We start from the raw sequence: 19240 nt of genomic DNA on the forward strand, positions 1-19240 counted from the left end.
ATCGGAGTATTGCTGGGTATAGTTCATAGTCCTAGTAGCTTTTTAATTGTATCACCACTCTCATCAGACCTTCATTTTGTTTGCTTTTTACTGATCTCGTTCGTCCACCGTTGCTGTCGCCCTCGTCCTCGCCCTCATCATGCCTTTTGTGCCTGCGCCGCAGCTTGTGCGCTGGTCTGGATCTGGATGATGTCGCCCTTCTTCTTCTCCAGCTTGCCCTGGGCATCCCTGATCAGACCTTCATGTCTCTCGCTGGTGAATGTTAGTAAGGAAATCCTGCTTTTCGGAAATCAACTGTGATGCACATACATCTCCTTCGTAATGAAGTCCAGACGGCCCTTGACTGTGCTCTCCGCCTCCACCTTGTCCTGCTTCAGCAACACGGGGCCGACCAGCTTGTAGATCTGCTCCCCATCCTTGAGCTTGTCGAATTCCTGGAAGTTATATCAGCCTTGTGGTCGTGAAAGTCGGATCCTGGAGTTCACTTACCTCCTTCACGCCGAGGTTCTCCTGCTTCTGAGCCTCCAGCTTTTGCCTCGACTGAACGGTAGTCTGAAGTTCTAATGAGACACGAGTAAATATTCCATTCCTTATCGCAGTATTTCGATAACGTACCCTGTTGCAGCGCCTGGTATTCCTCCGACAGCTTTTGCAGCTTTGCTTGCACCTCAGCCATGGTTGAGGTATGAGTATGAGTGTGAGGGGTTCACAAGAAATGAGTGTAAAAATTGCAAATCAGAGAGTTGGCCAGGGCCCAAAACCTCGGGAACAATGCCGCAGATCGGTCCAACGGTCAAGGTATGAGACGAGTTTGTGAATCAGACGCCTCCAAAATGTCAAGGCTCTGGGAAATAATTCGTTCTGTTTCGACGTTTGAGCGGTGGTCGGCAAGAGGATCCTTGGTACCTCGACTCAGCACTCGATGTAGTGGTGACAGACAAATCGGGATACCGTTTAGTCGAATATGGAGCAACCCACTTGTCGAATGTACAGGCCTCGGTGGGAAGTCAGTCTCGGCGGATTCGAGATACTTGCCAGCTTTCTGAACATCCGAGACTTTTCTTGATTGAGTTTGAGATTTGAAGATTGCATTCGTAACTTCTGAAGCATTCAAGTTGTCTGCTATGACATATTTGGTGCCAAAGACCGGTTCTTGAGGTCGCCGGCAGGTAATGCATGTAGACATTTGATGTGTCTAAACGAACATGTTCAAGTAACCCACACAAGTCCCCCACCCCCACCACCTGCCCAAGGCACCCCGATTAGCGCAGCGGTCCATCACGAACTGCCCAGGCAACGTCACAGAATCCACGCCCGCAAGTGCTTCCGCAAGGTTCCTCACCCGTCCAAACTTCCAACTCTCCACCCGTTTGCGCCAGGCATCGACGACCTGCTCGGGAGCTTATTGATTCTTCCATCCTGCGACGTCCAATCTCGAAGCGATTAGCCAAAGGCGCTGACGAACACGACGGCACTCGCAACGAGAGAGCTTTCCCCGCTCTTTCCACCTTGTCACGAATTCCACTTCTCCGTCGCCGCTTAATCACCGAGCTCCTCGAGGGACAACTTCAGCCCGCTGCCAACAATGTCGGGAATCACTGACTTCCTCGGCCGTGCCATTAGCACGGTCAAGCAGGCCATCGATGCCGACAACGCCGCCGAGTACGACAAGGCCTTCCAACTATACACAAAGTCGCTCGAGCTCTTCGTCCTCGCCGTGAAGTGGGAGAAGAACCCAAAGTCAAAGGAGCTCATCCGCCAGAAGACGGCCGAGTACATGGACCGCGCCGAGAAACTCAAAACATACCTCAACGAAGTAGAGAGTAAAAAGAGCGGCGGGGGCGGGAACAAACCCGGGGCCGTGGGCGTTAATGGCGGCGGCAAGGGTAAGGGAAGCGCTGATGACGGCGACGAGGACAACAAGAAGCTGCGCAACGCCCTCAGCGGCGCCATCCTGCAAGAACGGCCTAATGTGCGGTGGGACGACGTCGCCGGTCTCGAGGGCGCCAAGGACACGTTGAAGGAGGCCGTCGTGCTGCCCATCAAGTTCCCGTCACTGTTCCAGGGCAAGCGTCAGGCGTGGAAAGGTATTCTTCTCTACGGCCCGCCTGGAACGGGTAAGAGTTATCTAGCCAAGGCGGTCGCGACGGAGGCAAACAGCACATTCTTCAGCGTCAGCAGTTCCGATCTCGTAAGCAAGTGGATGGGAGAGAGTGAGAGGTCAGTTGATTGCCGATTCTGCACATACGAATGCAAACCCACAAGCAGTATTCTAATCCACACCAAAACAGGCTCGTCAAGGCACTTTTCAGCATGGCGAGAGAAAACAAGCCCTCGGTACTCTTTATTGACGAAATCGACGCCCTATGCGGTCCCCGCGGCGAAGGCGAGTCCGAGGCCTCAAGACGTATCAAGACAGAGCTCCTCGTGCAGATGGATGGTGTCGGAAACGACAGCAAGGGCATCCTGGTCCTGGGCGCGACCAATATCCCCTGGCAGCTCGACGCCGCCATCCGCAGACGTTTCCAGCGCCGCGTGCACATTGGTTTGCCCGACGTCAACGGCCGCGCACGCATGTTCAAGCTCGCCGTCGGCGACACGGAAACGCACCTCCAGGCGGACGACTATCGCGTCCTGGCAGAGCTGTCGGAGGGTTTCTCTGGTAGTGATATCGCCAACGTAGTCCAGCAGGCTTTGATGGGGCCCGTTCGCAAGATTATCCAAGCTACACACTTTAAGCCGGTATGTTGCCTTGCCATATGCTTGAGATGAAATGATGCTAACTGTATCCAGGTTGTTCACGATGGTCAGAAGAAGCTGACACCTTGCTCGCCTGGCGATCCCCAAGCCAAGGAGATGACGTACCACGACGTCGACTCGGAGGAGCTGATGGCACCCATCATCGAGCTCAAGGACTTCAAGCAGGCTCTGAGGGACTCGCATCCCACCGTTTCCGACGATGATGCCTCCAAGCAAATAGAGTGGACAAACGAGTTTGGTAGTGAGGGCGCATGAGCTGGGAACCTCCTTTTCTCAGGTATGGACGGAGTGGTGTTTACTGCAAAGAACAAAGACTCTGGAATACTATTTGCAAATGAGAACGAGAGAATGGAAAGAAACAGAAACTATTTGGGATGGTATGGGTGGTGTACCGGGCGGGGGCGGCTGTGGTCGAGAGTTGGGGGCGTCCTCTGGCGTTGAAACGGCCGGCATTTTTGGGTTGGGGGAAATATCAAACGTATTACTCTTTTTTTTCTTTTTCTTCTACTGTTCCCTTTCTTAGTGTCTACTGCATTGCAACCTCTACCTTATCCTTTCCCCCCTCTCTGACACAGCGTAAAATCTAAAAAGTTGGCCTACTATAAAAACGATAGGGATCTTTGGGGAGAGTTGTCAAAAGTCTGAGGCCCTGATCTGGAGTAACTGTGGGTCTCTCTATCTTGGTAGAGCTACACTATGGTGCGAGTCGAGGCAGGCCCATAGCCAATAGACAACACCAGTATGGTCTCACAGTAGGGTCACTCTTCACCTATGTTGACAACAAGACAGACAGCGAGAGAGAATTGCTCTGGGGGTATGGGTTCGGTTGGTTGTTCTTTCAACTGTACATACACACATATGTAGAATGATGCATTAACATTTTTTCAAAGCCCAAAAACTCCGTTCAAATAAGCCCGGTTTTTTCTCTCTCATTTCCCCCCCATAAAACTCCCAAGAAAAAAAAAGAACACAGAACAGGTTAAGAAAGCCACAAGTAGATAACAAGATTGAGAGAGAGAAGCCGGGAAATGCCCAAGGTAGTTGCCGCCAGACCTACGTTAAAAAAAGAGCAGAAGAGTTTTTGGAACAAGGTTGGGGAAGGGGGGTATGTGCAAAGAAAGGAGGAGGGTTGTACAAAAACAACTTTCAACCTTTTTCTTTACTCATCCTTGGACTTGGACTTCTTCTTCTTCTTCTTTTCGCCGTCAGCCTTTTCGGGCTCGGCGGCGCCGACCTCGGACTCGCGCTTGCGCTTCTTCTCCTTCTTTTCCTTCTTGTCCTTGGACTTTTCCTTCTTGTCCTTCTTCTCCTTCTTGACGTCCTCGGCGACGGCGTCGACCATTTCCGCGTCGTCGAGCGTGAGGTCGCCCTCGACTTGCTCCAGGACGGAGGCCTTTTAAGTTGTGTTAGCATGATTCAGGAACAGATTGGAGGAACATGTGGCTGTGAGTAACTTACCATGACGTCCGAGTTCTTGGCGGGCTTCTTGCCGGTGGCGTAGAACTCGAGACGGTCCTCGACCTGCTGGCGGAGGGCCTCACCGAACTTGGTGTTGGGGTTCTCGGTGTAGTTGTCGATACGGCTGGCAATGGAGCACTTGTTGGCGAGGTAGCGGGAGATGCGGCCCTTGTTCTTGACGGCGGCCTTGCCGATGAAGCTGCTGTGGTAGATGAGACCGTACTTGGGGGTGTTGCTCTTGGTCTTGAGGGCGCGGAAGAGGGCCTTTTCGGCGCCGAGGATCTGCAAGGTCGAGGCCGGGTATTTGGACAGGTTGGTCAGGGAGCCGGCGTGGGAGATGAGCTTGGCGGCGACAGGGGTGCCGATGAGGGTCTGCAGGTTGGGCGCGACAATGGACATCTTCTTGTCGAGGTAGTTTGCGGTCGAGCGGCGGGCCTCGGCCTGCGCGACGACGGCGGAAGCGAAGCCCTTTACGATCTCGAGGTCGGCGGGGGTGATGGAGAGACCCATGGAGACCTTTGCGGCGTCGATGATGGCCTGGGCCTTTTCGCCGTCCTCCTCGACGAGGGCGGCGATGTCGTGGAGGCGGTCGTCGGTGAGGGTGGCCTTGTCGCCGATGGCGAGGACGAGCTTGGCGTAGGTGAGGTTGTCCGACTCGATCTTGACCAGCTCGGGGAAGTGCCAGCCGTACCACTCGCGGACGCGCATGAAGAACTGGTTGACGCCCTTGTCCTGGAACTCGACGGTGGCGCTAGCCTGGATGACGTGGTTGTCGTTCTTGGTGGTGCTGAACTTGACCTTTGCGCGGGAGTAGGAGTGGCCCAGACCAAGGCCGGCGGCGGTCGAGTCGCCCGTCTGCAGGCCCTTGAGGAGGCGGTCGGCGTGCAGGCGGACGCCGCGGAGGAGGTCGCCGGCGACCTCGGAGGTCTCAGAGGTCTCACAGTCGATGCCGGAGAAGGAGCTCTTGATCACGGAGGCCAGGTTCTTCTCGGCCACGGCGATGGTGATTTTGCTCTTCTTGCCGCTCGTCTGGGGGAGGTTGAGCTCGAGGACGGACTTGAGGTGGTCGGACATGAGACCCTCGGAGATGTGGTTGATCTCGTCAAGTGCCTGCTTTCCGGTGCTGTGTGAGAGAGTATTGTCAGCAGGGTTGTTCTTATTCTGATTTCCTCTCCGTTTTGGTCTCCAATGCTGCCGTTCCGTGTCTGAGACGCGCTTCTGAGAACCCCTCTGCCGCGCAGCCTCCAGCCTCTAGCTGCCACCACCACCATAATCGCCAACAATTCGCGGAATTGGGGTAGTCCTACTCAAAGGGAGTGAAGTTGACCAGCTTCACCATCTTTCCAAACTTGGAAAGGTCGGCAATGGTCTCCTGAGCCTCCTTCTGGCGCAGGCCAATGCTGTCGGGCTGGTGCTCGATGTGGAACACACCGTAGCCCATGGGGGCCTCGTAGAGGAGGTAGTTGATCGCGGCCATTTTGGCAAACTGTCTCTCTCTCTCTCTCTCTCTTTGATCTTAATATGTTGATTGAAGTCGGGAGGGGACCGGACAATCAAGCCTCGCGGAAGTTATTGTGGGTGGGCAGAGGCGAGTCGACAGTGCTGGTCAAAAAAAGAGAGGTCGAAAAAAGTATCCAAGGTTCGGATTTTTTTTCTTCAATTTTTCCTTTCCCCCCACTGGTGTCAATTGGAAATTTTTCTGGAGCTCCAATGCTGACGCTCGGGCCAGTTTCTGGGTGGTGTGGGTGGTGGGAGGGTCACGTGGGCGACCTCCGGCATGAGACGACGCCGGCAGCCGATGGTGGGGCAGCCTCTGTGGCTGGGCTCCCGCTTGGTGTGGCTCAAGACATGATGCTGCTCAATGGCTAGACTTGGGACTAGGGGAGAGAGAGAGCAGCAGCAGAGTATCATCGCAGGAGAGCGCTATTATTTCATGGAACATGTCTGCTCACTTGAATCTACAAACACGTCACTATCTATGTCATGTCAGCTGTAGATATGTGTCTTGCATCAAGCATGGCGAGCAGCTAGACACTGGTGCTTCCGCAGCTGTTAGTTTCAGCATTGAGAAATGTGCGGACAGCTCAGCATAGCCAGGTTGAGACTGATTCAACTCAAGTAAAGTATTTAAGTGGTTTACTGAGAATCTCTCTTCAATTTGAATAGATGAACGCTGCAAACGGCTGTGTGGTTGTTGAGCAATGAATTTTAATGATGATTTGAAGATTGGTTGGATTCCAACATTTGAAAGGCAGTTTGGGTACACTTGATGGCAACTCAATCTTGATCCCAATCGTGCGATTCATTAGAACAACAATATCGTTCAAGTAAACCACTAAATAACTATATTACCTCAACCAACGTAAGCCCAGCTGTTCGTCCGGTACCTAGGGCAGACAATCTCGTCGAACGTAACAGCGCCTGCTTATCATCATGCCAATCACATGCCACCACCAAGAAGCACCTCAAGCACAATACACTACCAACTCTACCAAATCAAATCCACCACCAAAGAACCACATGACTAATTCTTGATTCGCCTCCACAGACAGACACTGTAAGCATCCTTCCCGAATCTGCAGACCAACTCCCGGAGTCCCCGAGGAAATTCCCACAGGCTTTTAGACCGGAGGTGGTATCGTTTCAATCCCGTCGCTTCCGGCATCTGGCGGAGGGTCGCGGGGCTGTTGGCCCAGAAAGTCAAACGTCCAATGACATCATGAAATCGGAGTAGCTTAGCGATTCTGCCTGGCTTACACCGCCGCTTGAGTGTGTTTAGTGGTTCGCAATTCACAAGTGTCACTCTGGATGCGATGGGGAAATTGGTGATCAATGTTTGTTGTCATTACACATTAGGCGTTATTAAAATGAAGAATATGATACATGTACAACAGTCCGAGCAAAAGGATGCTCGCCCAAAAAAAAGTGTACGCAGGTAGCTAGAACCATGTGACTTTGAACCCAAGGCCTCAAGCGGCGCGGCGACTCCTGGTTCGCGACGCGATGCCGTCTCCACTCGCCGCCTTGGCCACGCCATTCGCAACAGCCTGAGCTGCCTGTGCAGCCTCCCCGCCAGCAGCAAGGGGTGCAACGTCGACCTTGGATACCTCCTCAATGGTGTCCATGGGCTCGGCCTCAGACTCCTCCGCCTCGGACCGGTCGTCCTGCTCGACGCCCTGGAAGACGTAGCGGTATCCGATGCGCACGAGGAAGAAGAGCCAGAAGAGGTTCAGGGACTGCAGGAGACCGAGCAGGCTGAAGGTGATGACTTTGGAGAGGGTGCACTTGTACTGCTGCGTCTCCCAGTTGAGCTCGTAGGGGCCGACGGTGGAGAACTCGGTGAGGATGGACCAGAGGATCTTGAGGTTGATGAAGTGGCGGAGGTAGATCCACGAGGCCAGGGACAGGCAGTACCAGGGTCCGGTGATGGGGGCGTCAACGTAGTTGAAGGTCTTTGACATCTGAGTAGGGGGTTACTGATTAGCATATTTTCTCAAGTGGGTTTTGGACGCGTCTGCGAGCGGGAACTTACTGCCATGAAAAAGTCACTGATATCGTGGGTCAGGTAGACAGCGATACCCATGTAGGTGAAGTGAAACCGGTAGCTCAGGCCGATGAGGGCCAACGTCACGCAGTGGTGCGCCACGAGCTCGTAGTAATCCTTGCGCGGCTTCTCCAGACCGAGAAGCATGACCAGCGCCTGCTGCGCCCAGTAGGCCGCCTCGAACAGGTAGTAGAACTTGACGACGGCTTCGTGGGTCTTGTGGGGGAACGTCTCATACATGCCCGTGGTGTTGAAGTACCAGACCGGGGTGCGGCTCATGACGTACAATCCAAAGGGGCCGAGGACGCCAAAGTAGACGGCAGTGTAGGCCTGCTCCATGAAGCGCTGCTGCTTTCCGCGGGAACGGATTCCGAGGGACTTTGCCAGCGGGCGGAGGAGCTCCTGCATGATGAACTCGCGGGTGAAGGAGAGGACGGTGGCGTAGAAGCAGACAAAGGCGATATCCCAGAGACCCTTTCCATACTGCGCGGGCGCGTCGGAGTCAGCGCCGGCGGCGGCGGCATCGAGTCCTTGCTGAGGGATCTTGTAGGAGAGGAAGATGAAGTGGTGGATGATGTTTGACTCGGTAGGGTTGACGGCGTAGAGGGAGAGGAAGACGAGGACCATGACGAGGGGTGTGGTCCAGGTGTGCTTGACGGCGATGTGCTTGCAGCGGCGGAGGATGGCGCGGGCGCGGCTGCGCTTAGAGAGACGATCGAGCTGCTCCTGCTTCGAGGGCTGGCGGGCGTTGGCGTCGTGACCGTGGCCGTGGCCTCGCACGCTCGACTTTCTACGTCGGCGAGTCGCGATCTGGTCTTTGCCGGCCGAGGCCGGGGCGGTAGATTGAGCCATGGGGGATTCGGCGGCAGTCATTATCGCGAATTGAGAGGTGTTGAGCGGTCGAGGGTGTTGCGGTGACAACTGGTAAGCCTAAAGATGTTCGAGGTCGAAAAGGGGGAGATCTGCAGATGGCTTGCCCGAGCAGAGTCGACTTGGAGGAGGGGGGCTTCAGGGCAGAGACGGGATGTCGCGTGCACCTTTGGCGATTGAGACTGTACAAGAAACAAGACAAGAGCCGACCAAGACCTGTCGAGCATGCAGAAGTGAAGAAGTAGGAAAAGAGAAGTCGGGAGGAGGGCGGGAGGCCGGGAAAGCTTGGAGGAAAAGGTTTATACTTCGTAGCGAACGGCCGGGGCGGCGGTCGTCGGGGGATTTTTCTTGTGAAGCAATTTCCCCCGTGGCTTGCGCAGAGGCGGATTTTCGGATAGAGTGGGTAAGATCAATTTTACACTACCTTAATTCCAGACATGGGGGGGTTAATTCGCACCGGGACACCACTGGATCCCGCGTTAATCGAAGGAAGTGCTGGCAGTGACAGCCAGACGACGGGGAGGCAATTAAACGAATGGCCGCACCGGATGATACGCGGATGACCTGCAACTGGCACCTTAGGTAAGGCAGCCTTGCCCTTTTCCGTCCGTTTCTGCAGATCCACCCTGTTGGGATCTTCTGGGAAGCAGCGTCTTTTCCTTCACCCCCTATGCGCGAGGGCCAATAACCAGTGTTGCTGGGGAGAGGCAGAAGAGGAAGACTTTTCCTTGGTTCACCTCACCTAATTATCCACGGAATGACTACCAGGAAAGAGAAAAAAGAAACGAATTGGCTGTTCTTTCTGCACTGGTAGAGAATAGTTAGGCAGTGTCGACAATTGCTCAATTCGGAACGTGTAGGAGATCGGAGACTCGATGGAAACAATTCCCCGACACGCTGTCCGCGACAGGCTGGACGTGTCGGTACCCTACCTAAGGTTAGGTAGGTATGATGGTTATTCTCAGTCATCAGCACCAATTGCTTTAGGTCAGAGGGGACGATGGCTTCGACTTCCAACATGATGTTTTGCCATCGCCAGACATAGTAATCTTCTTGAAATGACCAGATAGACGACCATTGTCGAATTGACAGAAAAATAAAATAAAAGACCCTTGGCTAGGGTCCCATAATCATCGTCGGTGCTCGGGCTCTCAACACTTTTTTCATCCCATGTCGACCATCACTTTGGAGCCATCCCATGACACTGCAGGCGGTTCACCGTCTCCGACGTCCCGTTGGCAGCCAAGTCCCGTCCACCACAGCGCGGAAGTGCCGGTGCTCAACGGGGGAAGGGCAGGGAGGGGAACGGCCCAGACATGTGCTCTCCACATGCGAAAATCAAGAGGTGCCTGGGTCCATGCGCCTTTTACATAAGCTCGCTTGCCAAATATCCTTACATAATACGCGCTACAATGGGAGGCAACCCTCGGATACTTTGCACAAAGGCACTTCTATCTCGCAGATCACCCGCCTGCTCAAGGCGAAGCGAGAGTCCAACCAAAGGTACCTTGGAGGCACAAATGTAGGCTAGCCCGGCTGCCCAGCCACACGCTGTGGCTTTGTCAGAGTGACTTCCAGGGAAAGCCACACAGGAGGGGAGCCCAGCTGTGGGAGCTGACGACAACTCACGCCTCATCCAGCTCCAAGCTCCAGTAACAGCGCGCAGCATTGCGCCGCATATTGGGGTCAACCACCCGCGGTATCCATACAGAGCGCGGACAGGCACAGGCACAGGCACAGGCACAGCTCACAGAAGGGGGGGGGGGGGGGGGGGGGGGGGCCCAGGAGGGGCAGTGTTGCACTCGTATTTGTGACCTAAAGCCCATGGGATTTGTCCAACGCGGGGCCCATTCATTCCAAGTTCCCGGACAAGCTGCATCACCGTTGCCGCTACCCTTGAGCTACCTTGCTTTGTATGGACCAGACCTGACCTAACAGTGACAAACACCACCAGTCAGCAACAAGAACCGTCTGCTTCCCTCCAGCTGACCTGTCGTCTTTAAATATCCCATTTCCCACGGCCAACATCTTGGCAACGAACCTGAACCTGTCCTGTATGCATTTCGCGCGCTCGACGGCCCTCATCACCTCTGTCATAGTACTCTTTACCACCATTTTCGTGACGCACACCTACACGAACCTCTTTACACGCCTACCGATCCCCTTTTTCAAATCAAACACCACAGACGCAATGGGCGGCGGTCCAGTGCAAGGCTTCCGCTCGGTAGCCTATTTTGTCAATTGGTACGTTATCAGTTGTCTTCCCCTGCTCTGGAGAGCCTAGGGGCAGTATTCCCAGGCACAGATCGTAACTAACACCATCGGGCTCCCAGGGCAATCTACGCCCGTAAGCATCGTCCCCAAGACCTCCCCGTCGAGAACCTCACCCACATCCTCTACGCCTTTGCCAACGTCCGCTCCGACTCGGGCGAGGTTCACCTCACCGACGGCTGGGCCGACACAGACATCCACTGGGAGGGCGACAGCTGGAACGATGTCGGGACGAACCTCTACGGCTGCATGAAGCAGCTGAACCTGCTCAAGCGCCGCAACCGCAACCTCAAGATTCTCCTGTCCGTTGGCGGCTGGACTTACTCGTCCAACTTCAAGGCCCCGGCCAGCACGCCACAGGGCCGCGATACCTTTGCCCGCAGCTGCGTCGACCTCATCAAAAATCTGGGCTTTGACGGGTACGTTGAATAACCCCGCCTCCCATGCCCTACCTCCAAGACAGACCAACTAACCAAACCTGACTACAGCATCGACATTGACTGGGAATACCCCCAAACCCCCTCAGAAGCTTCCGACTTTGTCGCCCTCCTCCAGGCCGTCCGCTCCGCCATGGACCAGTACGCCTCGACGCTGCCAGAGTGGTACCACTTCGAACTAACAGTCGCCTGCCCCGCTGGCGCCCAAAACTACCAAAAGCTCAACCTCCCCGCCATGGACCCCCTCCTCGACTTCTGGAACCTCATGGCCTACGACTACGCCGGCTCCTGGGACTCCCTCGCCGGCCACCAGGCCAACCTGCAGCCCTGCCAGCGCAACCCACGCTCGACGCCCTTTAGCACCGCCGCCGCGCTGGCGCACTATACCTCGCACGGCGTCTCCCCGGACAAGATTGTTCTGGGGATGCCGCTGTACGGCCGCGCGTTTGAGAATACCGATGGCCCGGGCACGCCGTACTCTGGCGTCGGAGAGGGGAGCTGGGAGAATGGCGTGTTTGATTTCAAGGTGCTGCCGATGCCCGGCGCGCAGGAGTATCATGACGAGGAAACGGGGGCGAGTTACTCGTATGATGCGGGGAGGAGAAAGATGGTTACGTATGATACGGTGCACATGGCGAGGAAGAAAGCTGAGTATATCAGGGGATGGGGACTGGGAGGTGCCATGTGGTGGGAGAGCAGTGCCGATAAGCCTGGGCACGAGTCGTTGATTGGGAATGTTGTTCATACGTTTGGTGGTCCGCATGGGTTGTTGAGGCGGGATAATTGTCTGACGTATCCCGAGACGAAGTACGATAATTTGCGAAATGGGTTCGCGGGTTGAGGGAACAAAAGAGAAAACACAACACTATGTGATCAAAATTGTAAGCATCAACGCCAGTTACATGTCACGATCATGTCACAGGCAAGCAGGGAGACTCAGAAGTGAGAGAATGGTCATAGTGTCATGAAATTGCATCGTCATTGCCAGCCAGTGATGTGTACATCAACGCCCCCGTTTTGTGTGCGGCTTTCTGCCGACTAGAATGCTAACCCTGAGCCCATCCTCCCATAATTGTCGCTTTTTGTTTTCCGTAACCTCGCGCCCGCGAAACAAAAAAGGAAGTTTACTCCTTCTTGTCGAAGACGTAGGTGAGGTGGCAGCGGCCGCAGTACTGGCGGTCGTTCATGGCGGCCATGAAAACACCGGCACCGCACTGGAGACGAGTTAGTAAAGAGAAATCATGGGAAACAATTCAAAGTTGGGGGTAACAACGTACGGTGTCGGAGGGGCACTCGCGGCGAAGGCGCTCGATCTTGCCGTCAGAGTCGACCTTGTAGTACTTAAGGACAGCCAACTTGGTCTTCTTGCGCTTGTGCTTGATCTTCTTGGGGGTGGTGTAGACCTTCTTCTTGCGCTTCTTGGCCATACCACCACGCAGGCGCAGGACCAAGTGGAGAGTGGACTCCTTCTGGATGTTGTAGTCGGAGAGGGTGCGGCCGTCCTCGAGCTGCTTTCCGGCGAAGATCAGGCGCTGCTGGTCAGGGGGGATGCCCTCCTTGTCCTGGATCTTGGACTTGACATTGTCGATGGTGTCGGACGACTCCACCTCAAGGGTGATAGTCTTGCCCGTCAGGGTCTTGACGAAGATCTGCATGATTGCCTACTTGTCACGAAGTGTTAGAATTGGATGCCTTGAAAGATGTGGGTGGATAGCAAAGGTTGCTGTCCGTCTCCCTCGATGCTCCTCTTTTCCCACTTCGATCCGGCAGAGTTGGATGTCGATGGCTTTGGCTGGAAGCGGCGGCGATTGAGCTTTCGGCGAAGCAATTTTACAGGCTCGTCGGGCTCGCACACACGCCGCTCGACCCTGCCAAAGACTCAGACTCTTTCCATTGCGCCCTCTCGGTAATCTCGAAAGACGCTCTCGATTTCACGATTGCGCCTAGGGAGACTCGCTCGAGTGACGGGCAACAGCGGAAAAACAAGAGCCCACACTAACTCGAAAGACGAAATGCCGGAAAACGAAGGGGGAATAAGAGGTGTAACGGGCTCAAGGCCAACAAAGAGGGAGCAGAAGCATCTTCAGACGTACCTCGACAATATGTCTATTGCCTTCCTAAGCAGATCCTCAGATGGGTTCGAGTTGGGGATGAGTGAAAATTAAAAGGAAATGACTGCTGTCTGTCGCAGCGCACGGTAAATCCGTCCTGCGCAGGCGCTGGGTGGACCGGGTGGGGGGGTTTGCGAGACCTGGAAAATTAGCGAAGCCACGTGACCTTGACGAGTTTCAATTGGCTAACCATGTGGCCTAGAAATCGAATGTGTGGTGCGAAATGCGGTACGTACAACAGTCCGGAGGCGACTTGCCCGCGTAAAGTGCACCCTCGCCTAAAATTCCAGAGTGGGATTTTCCAAGAGGTGGGTCCACAAGCACCAGCTCTCTGTCGCTCCCTCCAGCCCTGGACCAGCCCTCACACGCACGCAGCCTCCACCCACCACCTCCCAGCACCTTTTTCCAAGGCACGTCAAAACCAATTCGCGCCCTGGTCGAAACCCACCAATTGCGATTTTTTGACTCAGCAAGCCAGAAAAGATCAAGTACGTCTCCTCGCAATTGATATACACCTCTTCTCTTCTCTTTTTCCTCTTCTTCACGGATCTACTAACACACAGTCAGACGTCGCCAAAATGGTCAAGAAGAGAAAGAACAAGTACGACGATACCCTCCTCCGCCCCATACACCGCGCTTCACCTGTGCCTCTACCCTCACGTCCCGGTCGTTGACATACGATACCTGGCAACCATGGACTCGCTTGATGTCGCCGGCGAACGAGGTTCTTGATGGACACAGGCGCAATGATACCCCTCAACGAACTCGATCGCTGACTTGGTTTCCCCTCCTTTAGCGGACGCAACAAGAAGGGCCGCGGCCACGTCAAGCCCATCCGCTGCAGCAACTGCTCGCGATGCACGCCCAAGGATAAGGCGATCAAGCGCTTCACCATCCGCAACATGGTCGAGTCTGCTGCCATCCGTATGCCTTCTATCCCTCTCCACAACACGGACATTAATGACTGACCATCATTAGGTGACATATCCGATGCCTCCGTCTTCGCGGAGTACACCGTACCCAAGATGTACCTGAAGCTGCAGTACTGTGTCTCTTGCGCCATTCACGGCAAGATTGTCCGGTACGTTCGTCTGCGGGAGCGACGACTGCAAACCGTCGGTCTGGTTCACACCACGACCGCGGCGCGCAGGCGCTACAGAAGAACCTTGGCGCTACTCGAAGCTCCCACATCCCCTGTGCCTTGCACCTCGGTGATGCGGTCCCTCCCTGCCAAGGGGAGGTCGATTGCCGACCTGACGGTTGCTCTCGGGCCCTGTGAAAGATCCCCCAATGCTGACTTACTCTCCCAGTGTCCGTTCCGTCGTGGGCCGCCGCAACCGTGCTCCCCCTCCCCGCGTCCGCTACAACAAGGATGGCAAGAAGATCGTCCCCAACACCCCCAAGGCCTAAAGAGTTTCTTCTCTACTTGGGTACGCGGTGTTTCAGGTGTTTGCAATGACGAGCAGTGGATGAAAAAGTTCTCCTTTCAGTCATGGTTTGGGAACCGGATTGGTCTTTATGATGACGTTCATCAATGGAAATCGGGCCATGGCCCTAGGCTAGCAAAGGAAATGCTTCATGACACTGTTTTCTCACTCCCTGCAATATGTGCCCCTCATGTTGAATGTTCGCTGTCTGATTCCATTTACATAACTCTACTCCCTAGTGAGCTCGAAGCCGACAAATCTCATGTCGGTCCCCCACCAGCTAGGCCTCACAACACCTCGAGACCCAATCTGCTCAGACACCACCGTCCTAAGCTTCCACTTACTCCCAGTCTGCTCCGACAACTCGGCCCACATCTTCTCCCAAGTCTTCAAGTTATGCCTCAACGCAGGCTTATTATGAATCCCCGCCAACTCAATCCCATCAGCATGACCAGCAGCATGTCCCACAATCATCACCCCAGGCTCCTTCTTCAACAACCGAATCACCCGTCTCAGCACAACCATCTGGTTCTCCCTCGTCCACAGATGTAGACATAGACCCAGGTGAGCGGTATCGAAGGTGCCCTCTATGGCGTCTAATCGCGCGTCCCCGTCGTCTAACATGTCCGCGTTGACGAAGCGTGTTTTGAGGCTGGCCCGGTCACGGAAGAGCTCGTATCCGGCGTCGATGTAGCCCTGCTCCAGCTCGATGGCCACGATCTTTGATGAGTCGATGCCGTCGTAGACGAGGCGCCGGAGGTCCTGGCCCACGCAGCAGGCGATGTCGAGGTGGCGTGCGTCCGGGTTGTCCTGCAGGCGGGCGAGGAGTTGCGGGTAGCCTGGGCGGTGGGAGAGGTTGAAGTCGAGGAAGTGGAATTCGCCGATGCAGGGGTAGGGGAAGACTTCCCAGATCTTGTCGCGCTGTGGATGGCAACATTGTGTGAGTATCAGTCGAAGCTGTGTTCAGTCTTCTCATGTGCTGTGGGAAGTGATCAAGGGACAGAAAGAAGGGAATGGGAGTGAAAGAAAAGACGTACCATGGCGACGACGTGATCTCTGACCTCGTCTGGCGGGATGCCGGCATACTCCTCGAGCATCTTGCGCGCCTCAGGGGAGATTTGAGCCTCGATGGAGTACCACGGAGCCGCCTTATTCCTATCCCCCACGACGATCTGGCTGTTTGCGACTTGCATTTCGTTCATAGCTTGAGCAGCAATAATATTGTAATCAAGAGATATTGCTTAGACACACAACCGCCTTCTGGCTCTACTCCTGTCAAGTCAGTCAGGCAGGCCCTTATAAGAACGCAGCCAAACATCCCAACGGCATTCTCGCAACTCAAAATCTCACGCAATTACTCACCCCAAAAAGCAAATTCGCCGAATTCGGCTCCGTCAACCTTCGACATTAGGACGACGATACTCGATGCCTGCTTACTGCCGCGTTTCACCGGCGCACCCGGATCGAGCTGGGCCTTTGCGAACTGGTGAACTTTGCTTTAACCCCTCCTTCCTGGTCGTCTGATGTCCTCCCCTCTATATGTAGTCTTTTTTACTTTCCCGAATTAACCTCGATTTCACATGGAAGGAGCTTCTTCATAATCATAAGAGCAGAGAAGAGAGGTAATCAATCAACTACCGAGAGCTTCCTACTAACTTAAAGCCGTCCAACTTACGTTGCCGCCTATTTTCCTGCCTGAAATAGAAATATCTCCCACCGGTCACCATGTCACCGGTAACTTGACCACCCCGACATCCTTGTTTAAGGGCGTGTAATCGATATCCGAAATCGGCACGGCAATTCTCAGACTGGGGAGCTTCTGGAAGAGCGTTGCTGTGAATGGACATGTTAGCTCCGGCGCCATCGGTTATGGTGGGAAAAAGACTCTGAAAGGGAAAGGTTTGATTCCTTCCATCCTGCCCGAGACTCGAGTCACACGTCGGGGAGAAGAAGCGCATAAGATGCAAAGCGTCAGAAAAGAAAACAGACAAACTCACCAAAAACAGCCTCGAGCTCCGCGCGTGCAAGCGGTTCGGCGATACACCTATGCGGTCCAAAGCCGAATCCCAGCGCGTGATTCGGGTCCGGCGTCCGGTGCATGTCAAAGACGTCTGGGTCGGGAAAGACGTCTTCGTCTCGGTTGCCGGATTGGTTTGAGGCAATGATGCCCTCGCCTGCCTTGATCGTCTACGTGATCGGTTAGAACATCCGGCGACGAAGTTCAATATTAACACACGGGAGAAGGAAATCGACCGGGAATCATTCCAGTGGACGAATGCTTACCTTGCCGCCGAGGATTATGTCCTCCTTGGCTACCCTTTTCATCGCCATGGCGGAGCCAGTGTGGTATCTACACAGCTCTTCGACGAACGATGAGGCGAGCGAGGGGTCGGCTTTGAGTTGGGCGAGCTGGGTAGGGTTTCGGAAGAGTTCGATGACGCCCTGAGGTGTTGGATGTTAGTCGACTCGCGGAGCCAAAGGCGTGGTCTGCTTCCAGAGTAGCAAATTCTCAAGATGCAAGACGAAAAGACGGGGTGGACAGAGGAGGCTCACCAAAGCAATCATATTCACCATTGTCGCGTTCCCGGCAACGAGCAGCAAGAAGGCGATTTGTACGGCGTCCGATTTCTCAATATGGCCGGGTCTGAGCTGTTCTACGACCAGTTTGCTGATGAGGTCGTCTTTGGGCTCGATGTTGCGCTGGTCGACTAGTTTTGCGAGGTAGTTGAGGAGTTCTCTGGGCAACGGGGTATCAGTTTTTACCGTCAACGAAGCATGTGAGTCGGAAAGGGGGGGAGGCGGGGAAACATCAAGTTGGACGTACTGGTTTGCAGACTGAGCTTGCAGTGCCGTACCGCTGCCGTTGGTTCGAATGGCGTTCTGCTGGGTGAGGTACTCGAGGTCCTCGAACGGGACACCGAGGATGGTGTAGATGATCTGAGTTTTCACCGTCAGCGGGACCCCCATACTGACCGCAAACTCATCTTCTTTTAATTTCTCTTCCAGTGGTGTAAATCAAAACACTCACATATGAAGGAACAGGCACGGCAAACTTGTCAATCAAGTCAACCGGCTCGTCGCACCCCTGCTCCACCATCCTCTCCAGGAGACCATTCACAGTCTTTTCGATATACGGCTTCATACTCGCAACATGATCCCGCAAAAAAAGCGGCTCAACCATGCCGCGCTGCTGCATATGCGCCGGCGCGTCCATGTCGACAAAGGTGGGCTTATTCGCGGCCGCTGCTTTCCCGCCGGCGCTGAGCTCGGGGAACCCGGCGCGGGTGCGCTCCTGTGCTGTGGTGTTAGCTTCCGCTTCGACGGTGCTTGTTATTCCATGATACAAGGGGACGTGGGGGGAGAGGCGGAGGGATGAGGTGGGTGGGATGCCGGGACGGTACCTTGGAGAGACGTGGATCCGTGGCGACGGCGCAGACGTCTTTGTACTTTGTCACTAGCCATGCGAGGGAGCCGTCGTAGAGCTTTACTTGCGAGACAGGCTCTGTTGCGCGGAGGCGGGCGTATTCTGCGGGCGGCTCGAGGCCTGAGGCGCGGTGGAAGGGGAAGTTTGGGGGCGTGGTTGTGGTCATTGTGTTCTGGATGGGACGGAGGCGGGAAGGGTATCGTCGGAGCTTGGTTGCTGTTGACGATAGACGAGAGAATGAGGCTGAGAACATGAGTAGTGTCTGGATTGTCTGTAGAGAAAGAGTACGGTAGTTAGTTTGTCAAAGAGATGGTGCCTCTTGTATTTATATCTGATTTCCCTAGGCCTTGTTTGCGTAGATCCATCATTCCAAAGTGTATTCCTTGTTTCTGTCTTCATCTTCAGTGAAGCAGTAAGCAAAACGGCCTCCACCATCCCGAACCTCTCCATCAGCGTCGTGTGCGATGAGCAGCATGGTCTGATCGCGAACGACACTCCCCGACGTCAGCCCAAAGCGTGTAATACGGACGACCCGGTTGGCCGACACATCGCAGGGTATGAGCAGGGTGCTGCATGCTAAGTCTACCTTGATGCCAACGTCACAATGTCCACGAGGGGGTAAAACATAGCTTGCAAGGGTTCGGAAACATGCGTCCGCAGGGCAGGGCAAGCGGGCAAACCAACTAAGCGGGATCGCGGCGGGGGTCCGCGGAGTTGTCGAATTCTCGGAACCTTGGCCCCACCACCGCAGCCCCGCCGAAGACCCGGAATCATCGGGCGTTGTGGGTCAGATGCTTCGACTGGCTAGTCATGAAGACTACCGTATTTGGGAAAAAACTCGGACGTTTGAGAGTACCGAGCTGCGAGGGAAGCAATCATCGTTCGTCATCTCGAGTCAGAAGATTTTTTTGGATATCCGCGGATTTTGTTCATCTTCT

General features: G+C 54.8%; 9 protein-coding genes across 9 annotated transcripts; 3 read left to right on the forward strand and 6 right to left on the reverse strand.

The window, feature by feature from the left end:
* Positions 1 to 167: 167 nt before the first annotated feature.
* BDP55DRAFT_507944 (prefoldin subunit) lies at positions 168 to 579 on the reverse strand (the record flags this gene model as incomplete). The annotated part of the gene is made up of 3 exons (XM_060567686.1): positions 168 to 248; positions 306 to 434; positions 490 to 579. Coding segments are annotated over 3 exons (300 nt in total), but the record flags the coding sequence as incomplete, so codon positions are not given.
* A 1006-nt stretch (positions 580 to 1585) lies between these two features.
* Positions 1586 to 3015, forward strand: BDP55DRAFT_730649 (ATPase; the record flags this gene model as incomplete). The annotated part of the gene is made up of 3 exons (XM_060579717.1): positions 1586 to 2220; positions 2292 to 2742; positions 2794 to 3015. The coding sequence occupies 3 exons, from the start codon at positions 1586 to 1588 to the stop codon at positions 3013 to 3015; spliced, it is 1308 nt and encodes a 435-aa protein (XP_060427195.1).
* A 561-nt stretch (positions 3016 to 3576) lies between these two features.
* Positions 3577 to 5902, reverse strand: BDP55DRAFT_705607 (NOSIC domain-containing protein). Its single transcript, XM_060578040.1, has 3 exons — positions 5526 to 5902; positions 4219 to 5341; positions 3577 to 4153 (listed from the first exon to the last, which is right to left on the reverse strand). The coding sequence occupies exons 1-3, from the start codon at positions 5693 to 5695 to the stop codon at positions 3920 to 3922; spliced, it is 1527 nt and encodes a 508-aa protein (XP_060427196.1). The 5' UTR covers positions 5696 to 5902; the 3' UTR covers positions 3577 to 3919.
* A 1137-nt stretch (positions 5903 to 7039) lies between these two features.
* Positions 7040 to 9092, reverse strand: BDP55DRAFT_670497 (TLC domain-containing protein). Its single transcript, XM_060575388.1, has 2 exons — positions 7751 to 9092; positions 7040 to 7679 (listed from the first exon to the last, which is right to left on the reverse strand). The coding sequence occupies exons 1-2, from the start codon at positions 8633 to 8635 to the stop codon at positions 7188 to 7190; spliced, it is 1377 nt and encodes a 458-aa protein (XP_060427197.1). The 5' UTR covers positions 8636 to 9092; the 3' UTR covers positions 7040 to 7187.
* Positions 9093 to 10688: 1596 nt separating this feature from the next.
* BDP55DRAFT_695498 (family 18 glycosyl hydrolase) lies at positions 10689 to 12181 on the forward strand (the record flags this gene model as incomplete). Its single annotated transcript, XM_060577472.1, has 3 exons — positions 10689 to 10876; positions 10966 to 11322; positions 11392 to 12181. The coding sequence occupies 3 exons, from the start codon at positions 10689 to 10691 to the stop codon at positions 12179 to 12181; spliced, it is 1335 nt and encodes a 444-aa protein (XP_060427198.1).
* Positions 12182 to 12464: 283 nt separating this feature from the next.
* BDP55DRAFT_556727 (ubiquitin-40S ribosomal protein S27a) lies at positions 12465 to 12995 on the reverse strand (the record flags this gene model as incomplete). Its single annotated transcript, XM_060569619.1, has 2 exons — positions 12465 to 12554; positions 12618 to 12995. The coding sequence occupies 2 exons, from the start codon at positions 12993 to 12995 to the stop codon at positions 12465 to 12467; spliced, it is 468 nt and encodes a 155-aa protein (XP_060427199.1).
* Positions 12996 to 14248: 1253 nt separating this feature from the next.
* Positions 14249 to 14861, forward strand: BDP55DRAFT_556739 (ribosomal protein S26e; the record flags this gene model as incomplete). Its single annotated transcript, XM_060569620.1, has 3 exons — positions 14249 to 14375; positions 14430 to 14532; positions 14762 to 14861. Coding segments are annotated over 3 exons (330 nt in total), but the record flags the coding sequence as incomplete, so codon positions are not given.
* A 245-nt stretch (positions 14862 to 15106) lies between these two features.
* On the reverse strand, positions 15107 to 16286 carry BDP55DRAFT_634146 (methyltransferase domain-containing protein; the record flags this gene model as incomplete). The annotated part of the gene is made up of 4 exons (XM_060572633.1): positions 15107 to 15799; positions 15916 to 16082; positions 16130 to 16150; positions 16241 to 16286. The coding sequence occupies 4 exons, from the start codon at positions 16284 to 16286 to the stop codon at positions 15107 to 15109; spliced, it is 927 nt and encodes a 308-aa protein (XP_060427201.1).
* BDP55DRAFT_670513 (cytochrome P450 55A3) lies at positions 16198 to 18641 on the reverse strand. The gene is made up of 7 exons (XM_060575389.1): positions 18280 to 18641; positions 17907 to 18170; positions 17703 to 17815; positions 17432 to 17615; positions 17162 to 17320; positions 16876 to 17065; positions 16198 to 16711 (listed from the first exon to the last, which is right to left on the reverse strand). The coding sequence occupies exons 1-7, from the start codon at positions 18553 to 18555 to the stop codon at positions 16599 to 16601; spliced, it is 1299 nt and encodes a 432-aa protein (XP_060427202.1). The 5' UTR covers positions 18556 to 18641; the 3' UTR covers positions 16198 to 16598.
* Between the last annotated feature and the right edge of the window lie 599 nt (positions 18642 to 19240).

The sequence above is a fragment of the Colletotrichum godetiae genome (assembly GCF_030913485.1).
Source record: "Colletotrichum godetiae strain CBS 193.32 chromosome Unknown BDP55scaffold_32, whole genome shotgun sequence".
Taxonomy (NCBI): domain Eukaryota; kingdom Fungi; phylum Ascomycota; class Sordariomycetes; order Glomerellales; family Glomerellaceae; genus Colletotrichum; species Colletotrichum godetiae.

Bases quoted from the DNA above. Each gene is read 5' to 3' on its own strand.
- BDP55DRAFT_705607 (XM_060578040.1), bottom strand. From the start codon at position 5,695: ATGGCCGCGATCAACTACCTCCTCTACGAGGCCCCCATGGGCTACGGT. The intron at 5,342-5,525 runs GTAGGACTACCC...TCTCTCACACAG, and splicing joins GTCAACTTCACTCCCTTTGA to CACCGGAAAGCAGGCACTTG. The intron at 4,154-4,218 runs GTAAGTTACTCA...ACAACTTAAAAG, and splicing joins CCAAGAACTCGGACGTCATG to GCCTCCGTCCTGGAGCAAGT.
- BDP55DRAFT_670497 (XM_060575388.1), bottom strand. From the start codon at position 8,635: ATGACTGCCGCCGAATCCCCCATGGCTCAATCTACCGCCCCGGCCTCG. The intron at 7,680-7,750 runs GTAAGTTCCCGC...CCCCCTACTCAG, and splicing joins TCAGTGACTTTTTCATGGCA to ATGTCAAAGACCTTCAACTA.
- BDP55DRAFT_670513 (XM_060575389.1), bottom strand. From the start codon at position 18,555: ATGTTCTCAGCCTCATTCTCTCGTCTATCGTCAACAGCAACCAAGCTC. The intron at 17,616-17,702 runs GTACGTCCAACT...CCCGTTGCCCAG, and splicing joins CAAGCTCAGTCTGCAAACCA to AGAACTCCTCAACTACCTCG. The intron at 17,321-17,431 runs GTGAGCCTCCTC...CCAACACCTCAG, and splicing joins TGGTGAATATGATTGCTTTG to GGCGTCATCGAACTCTTCCG.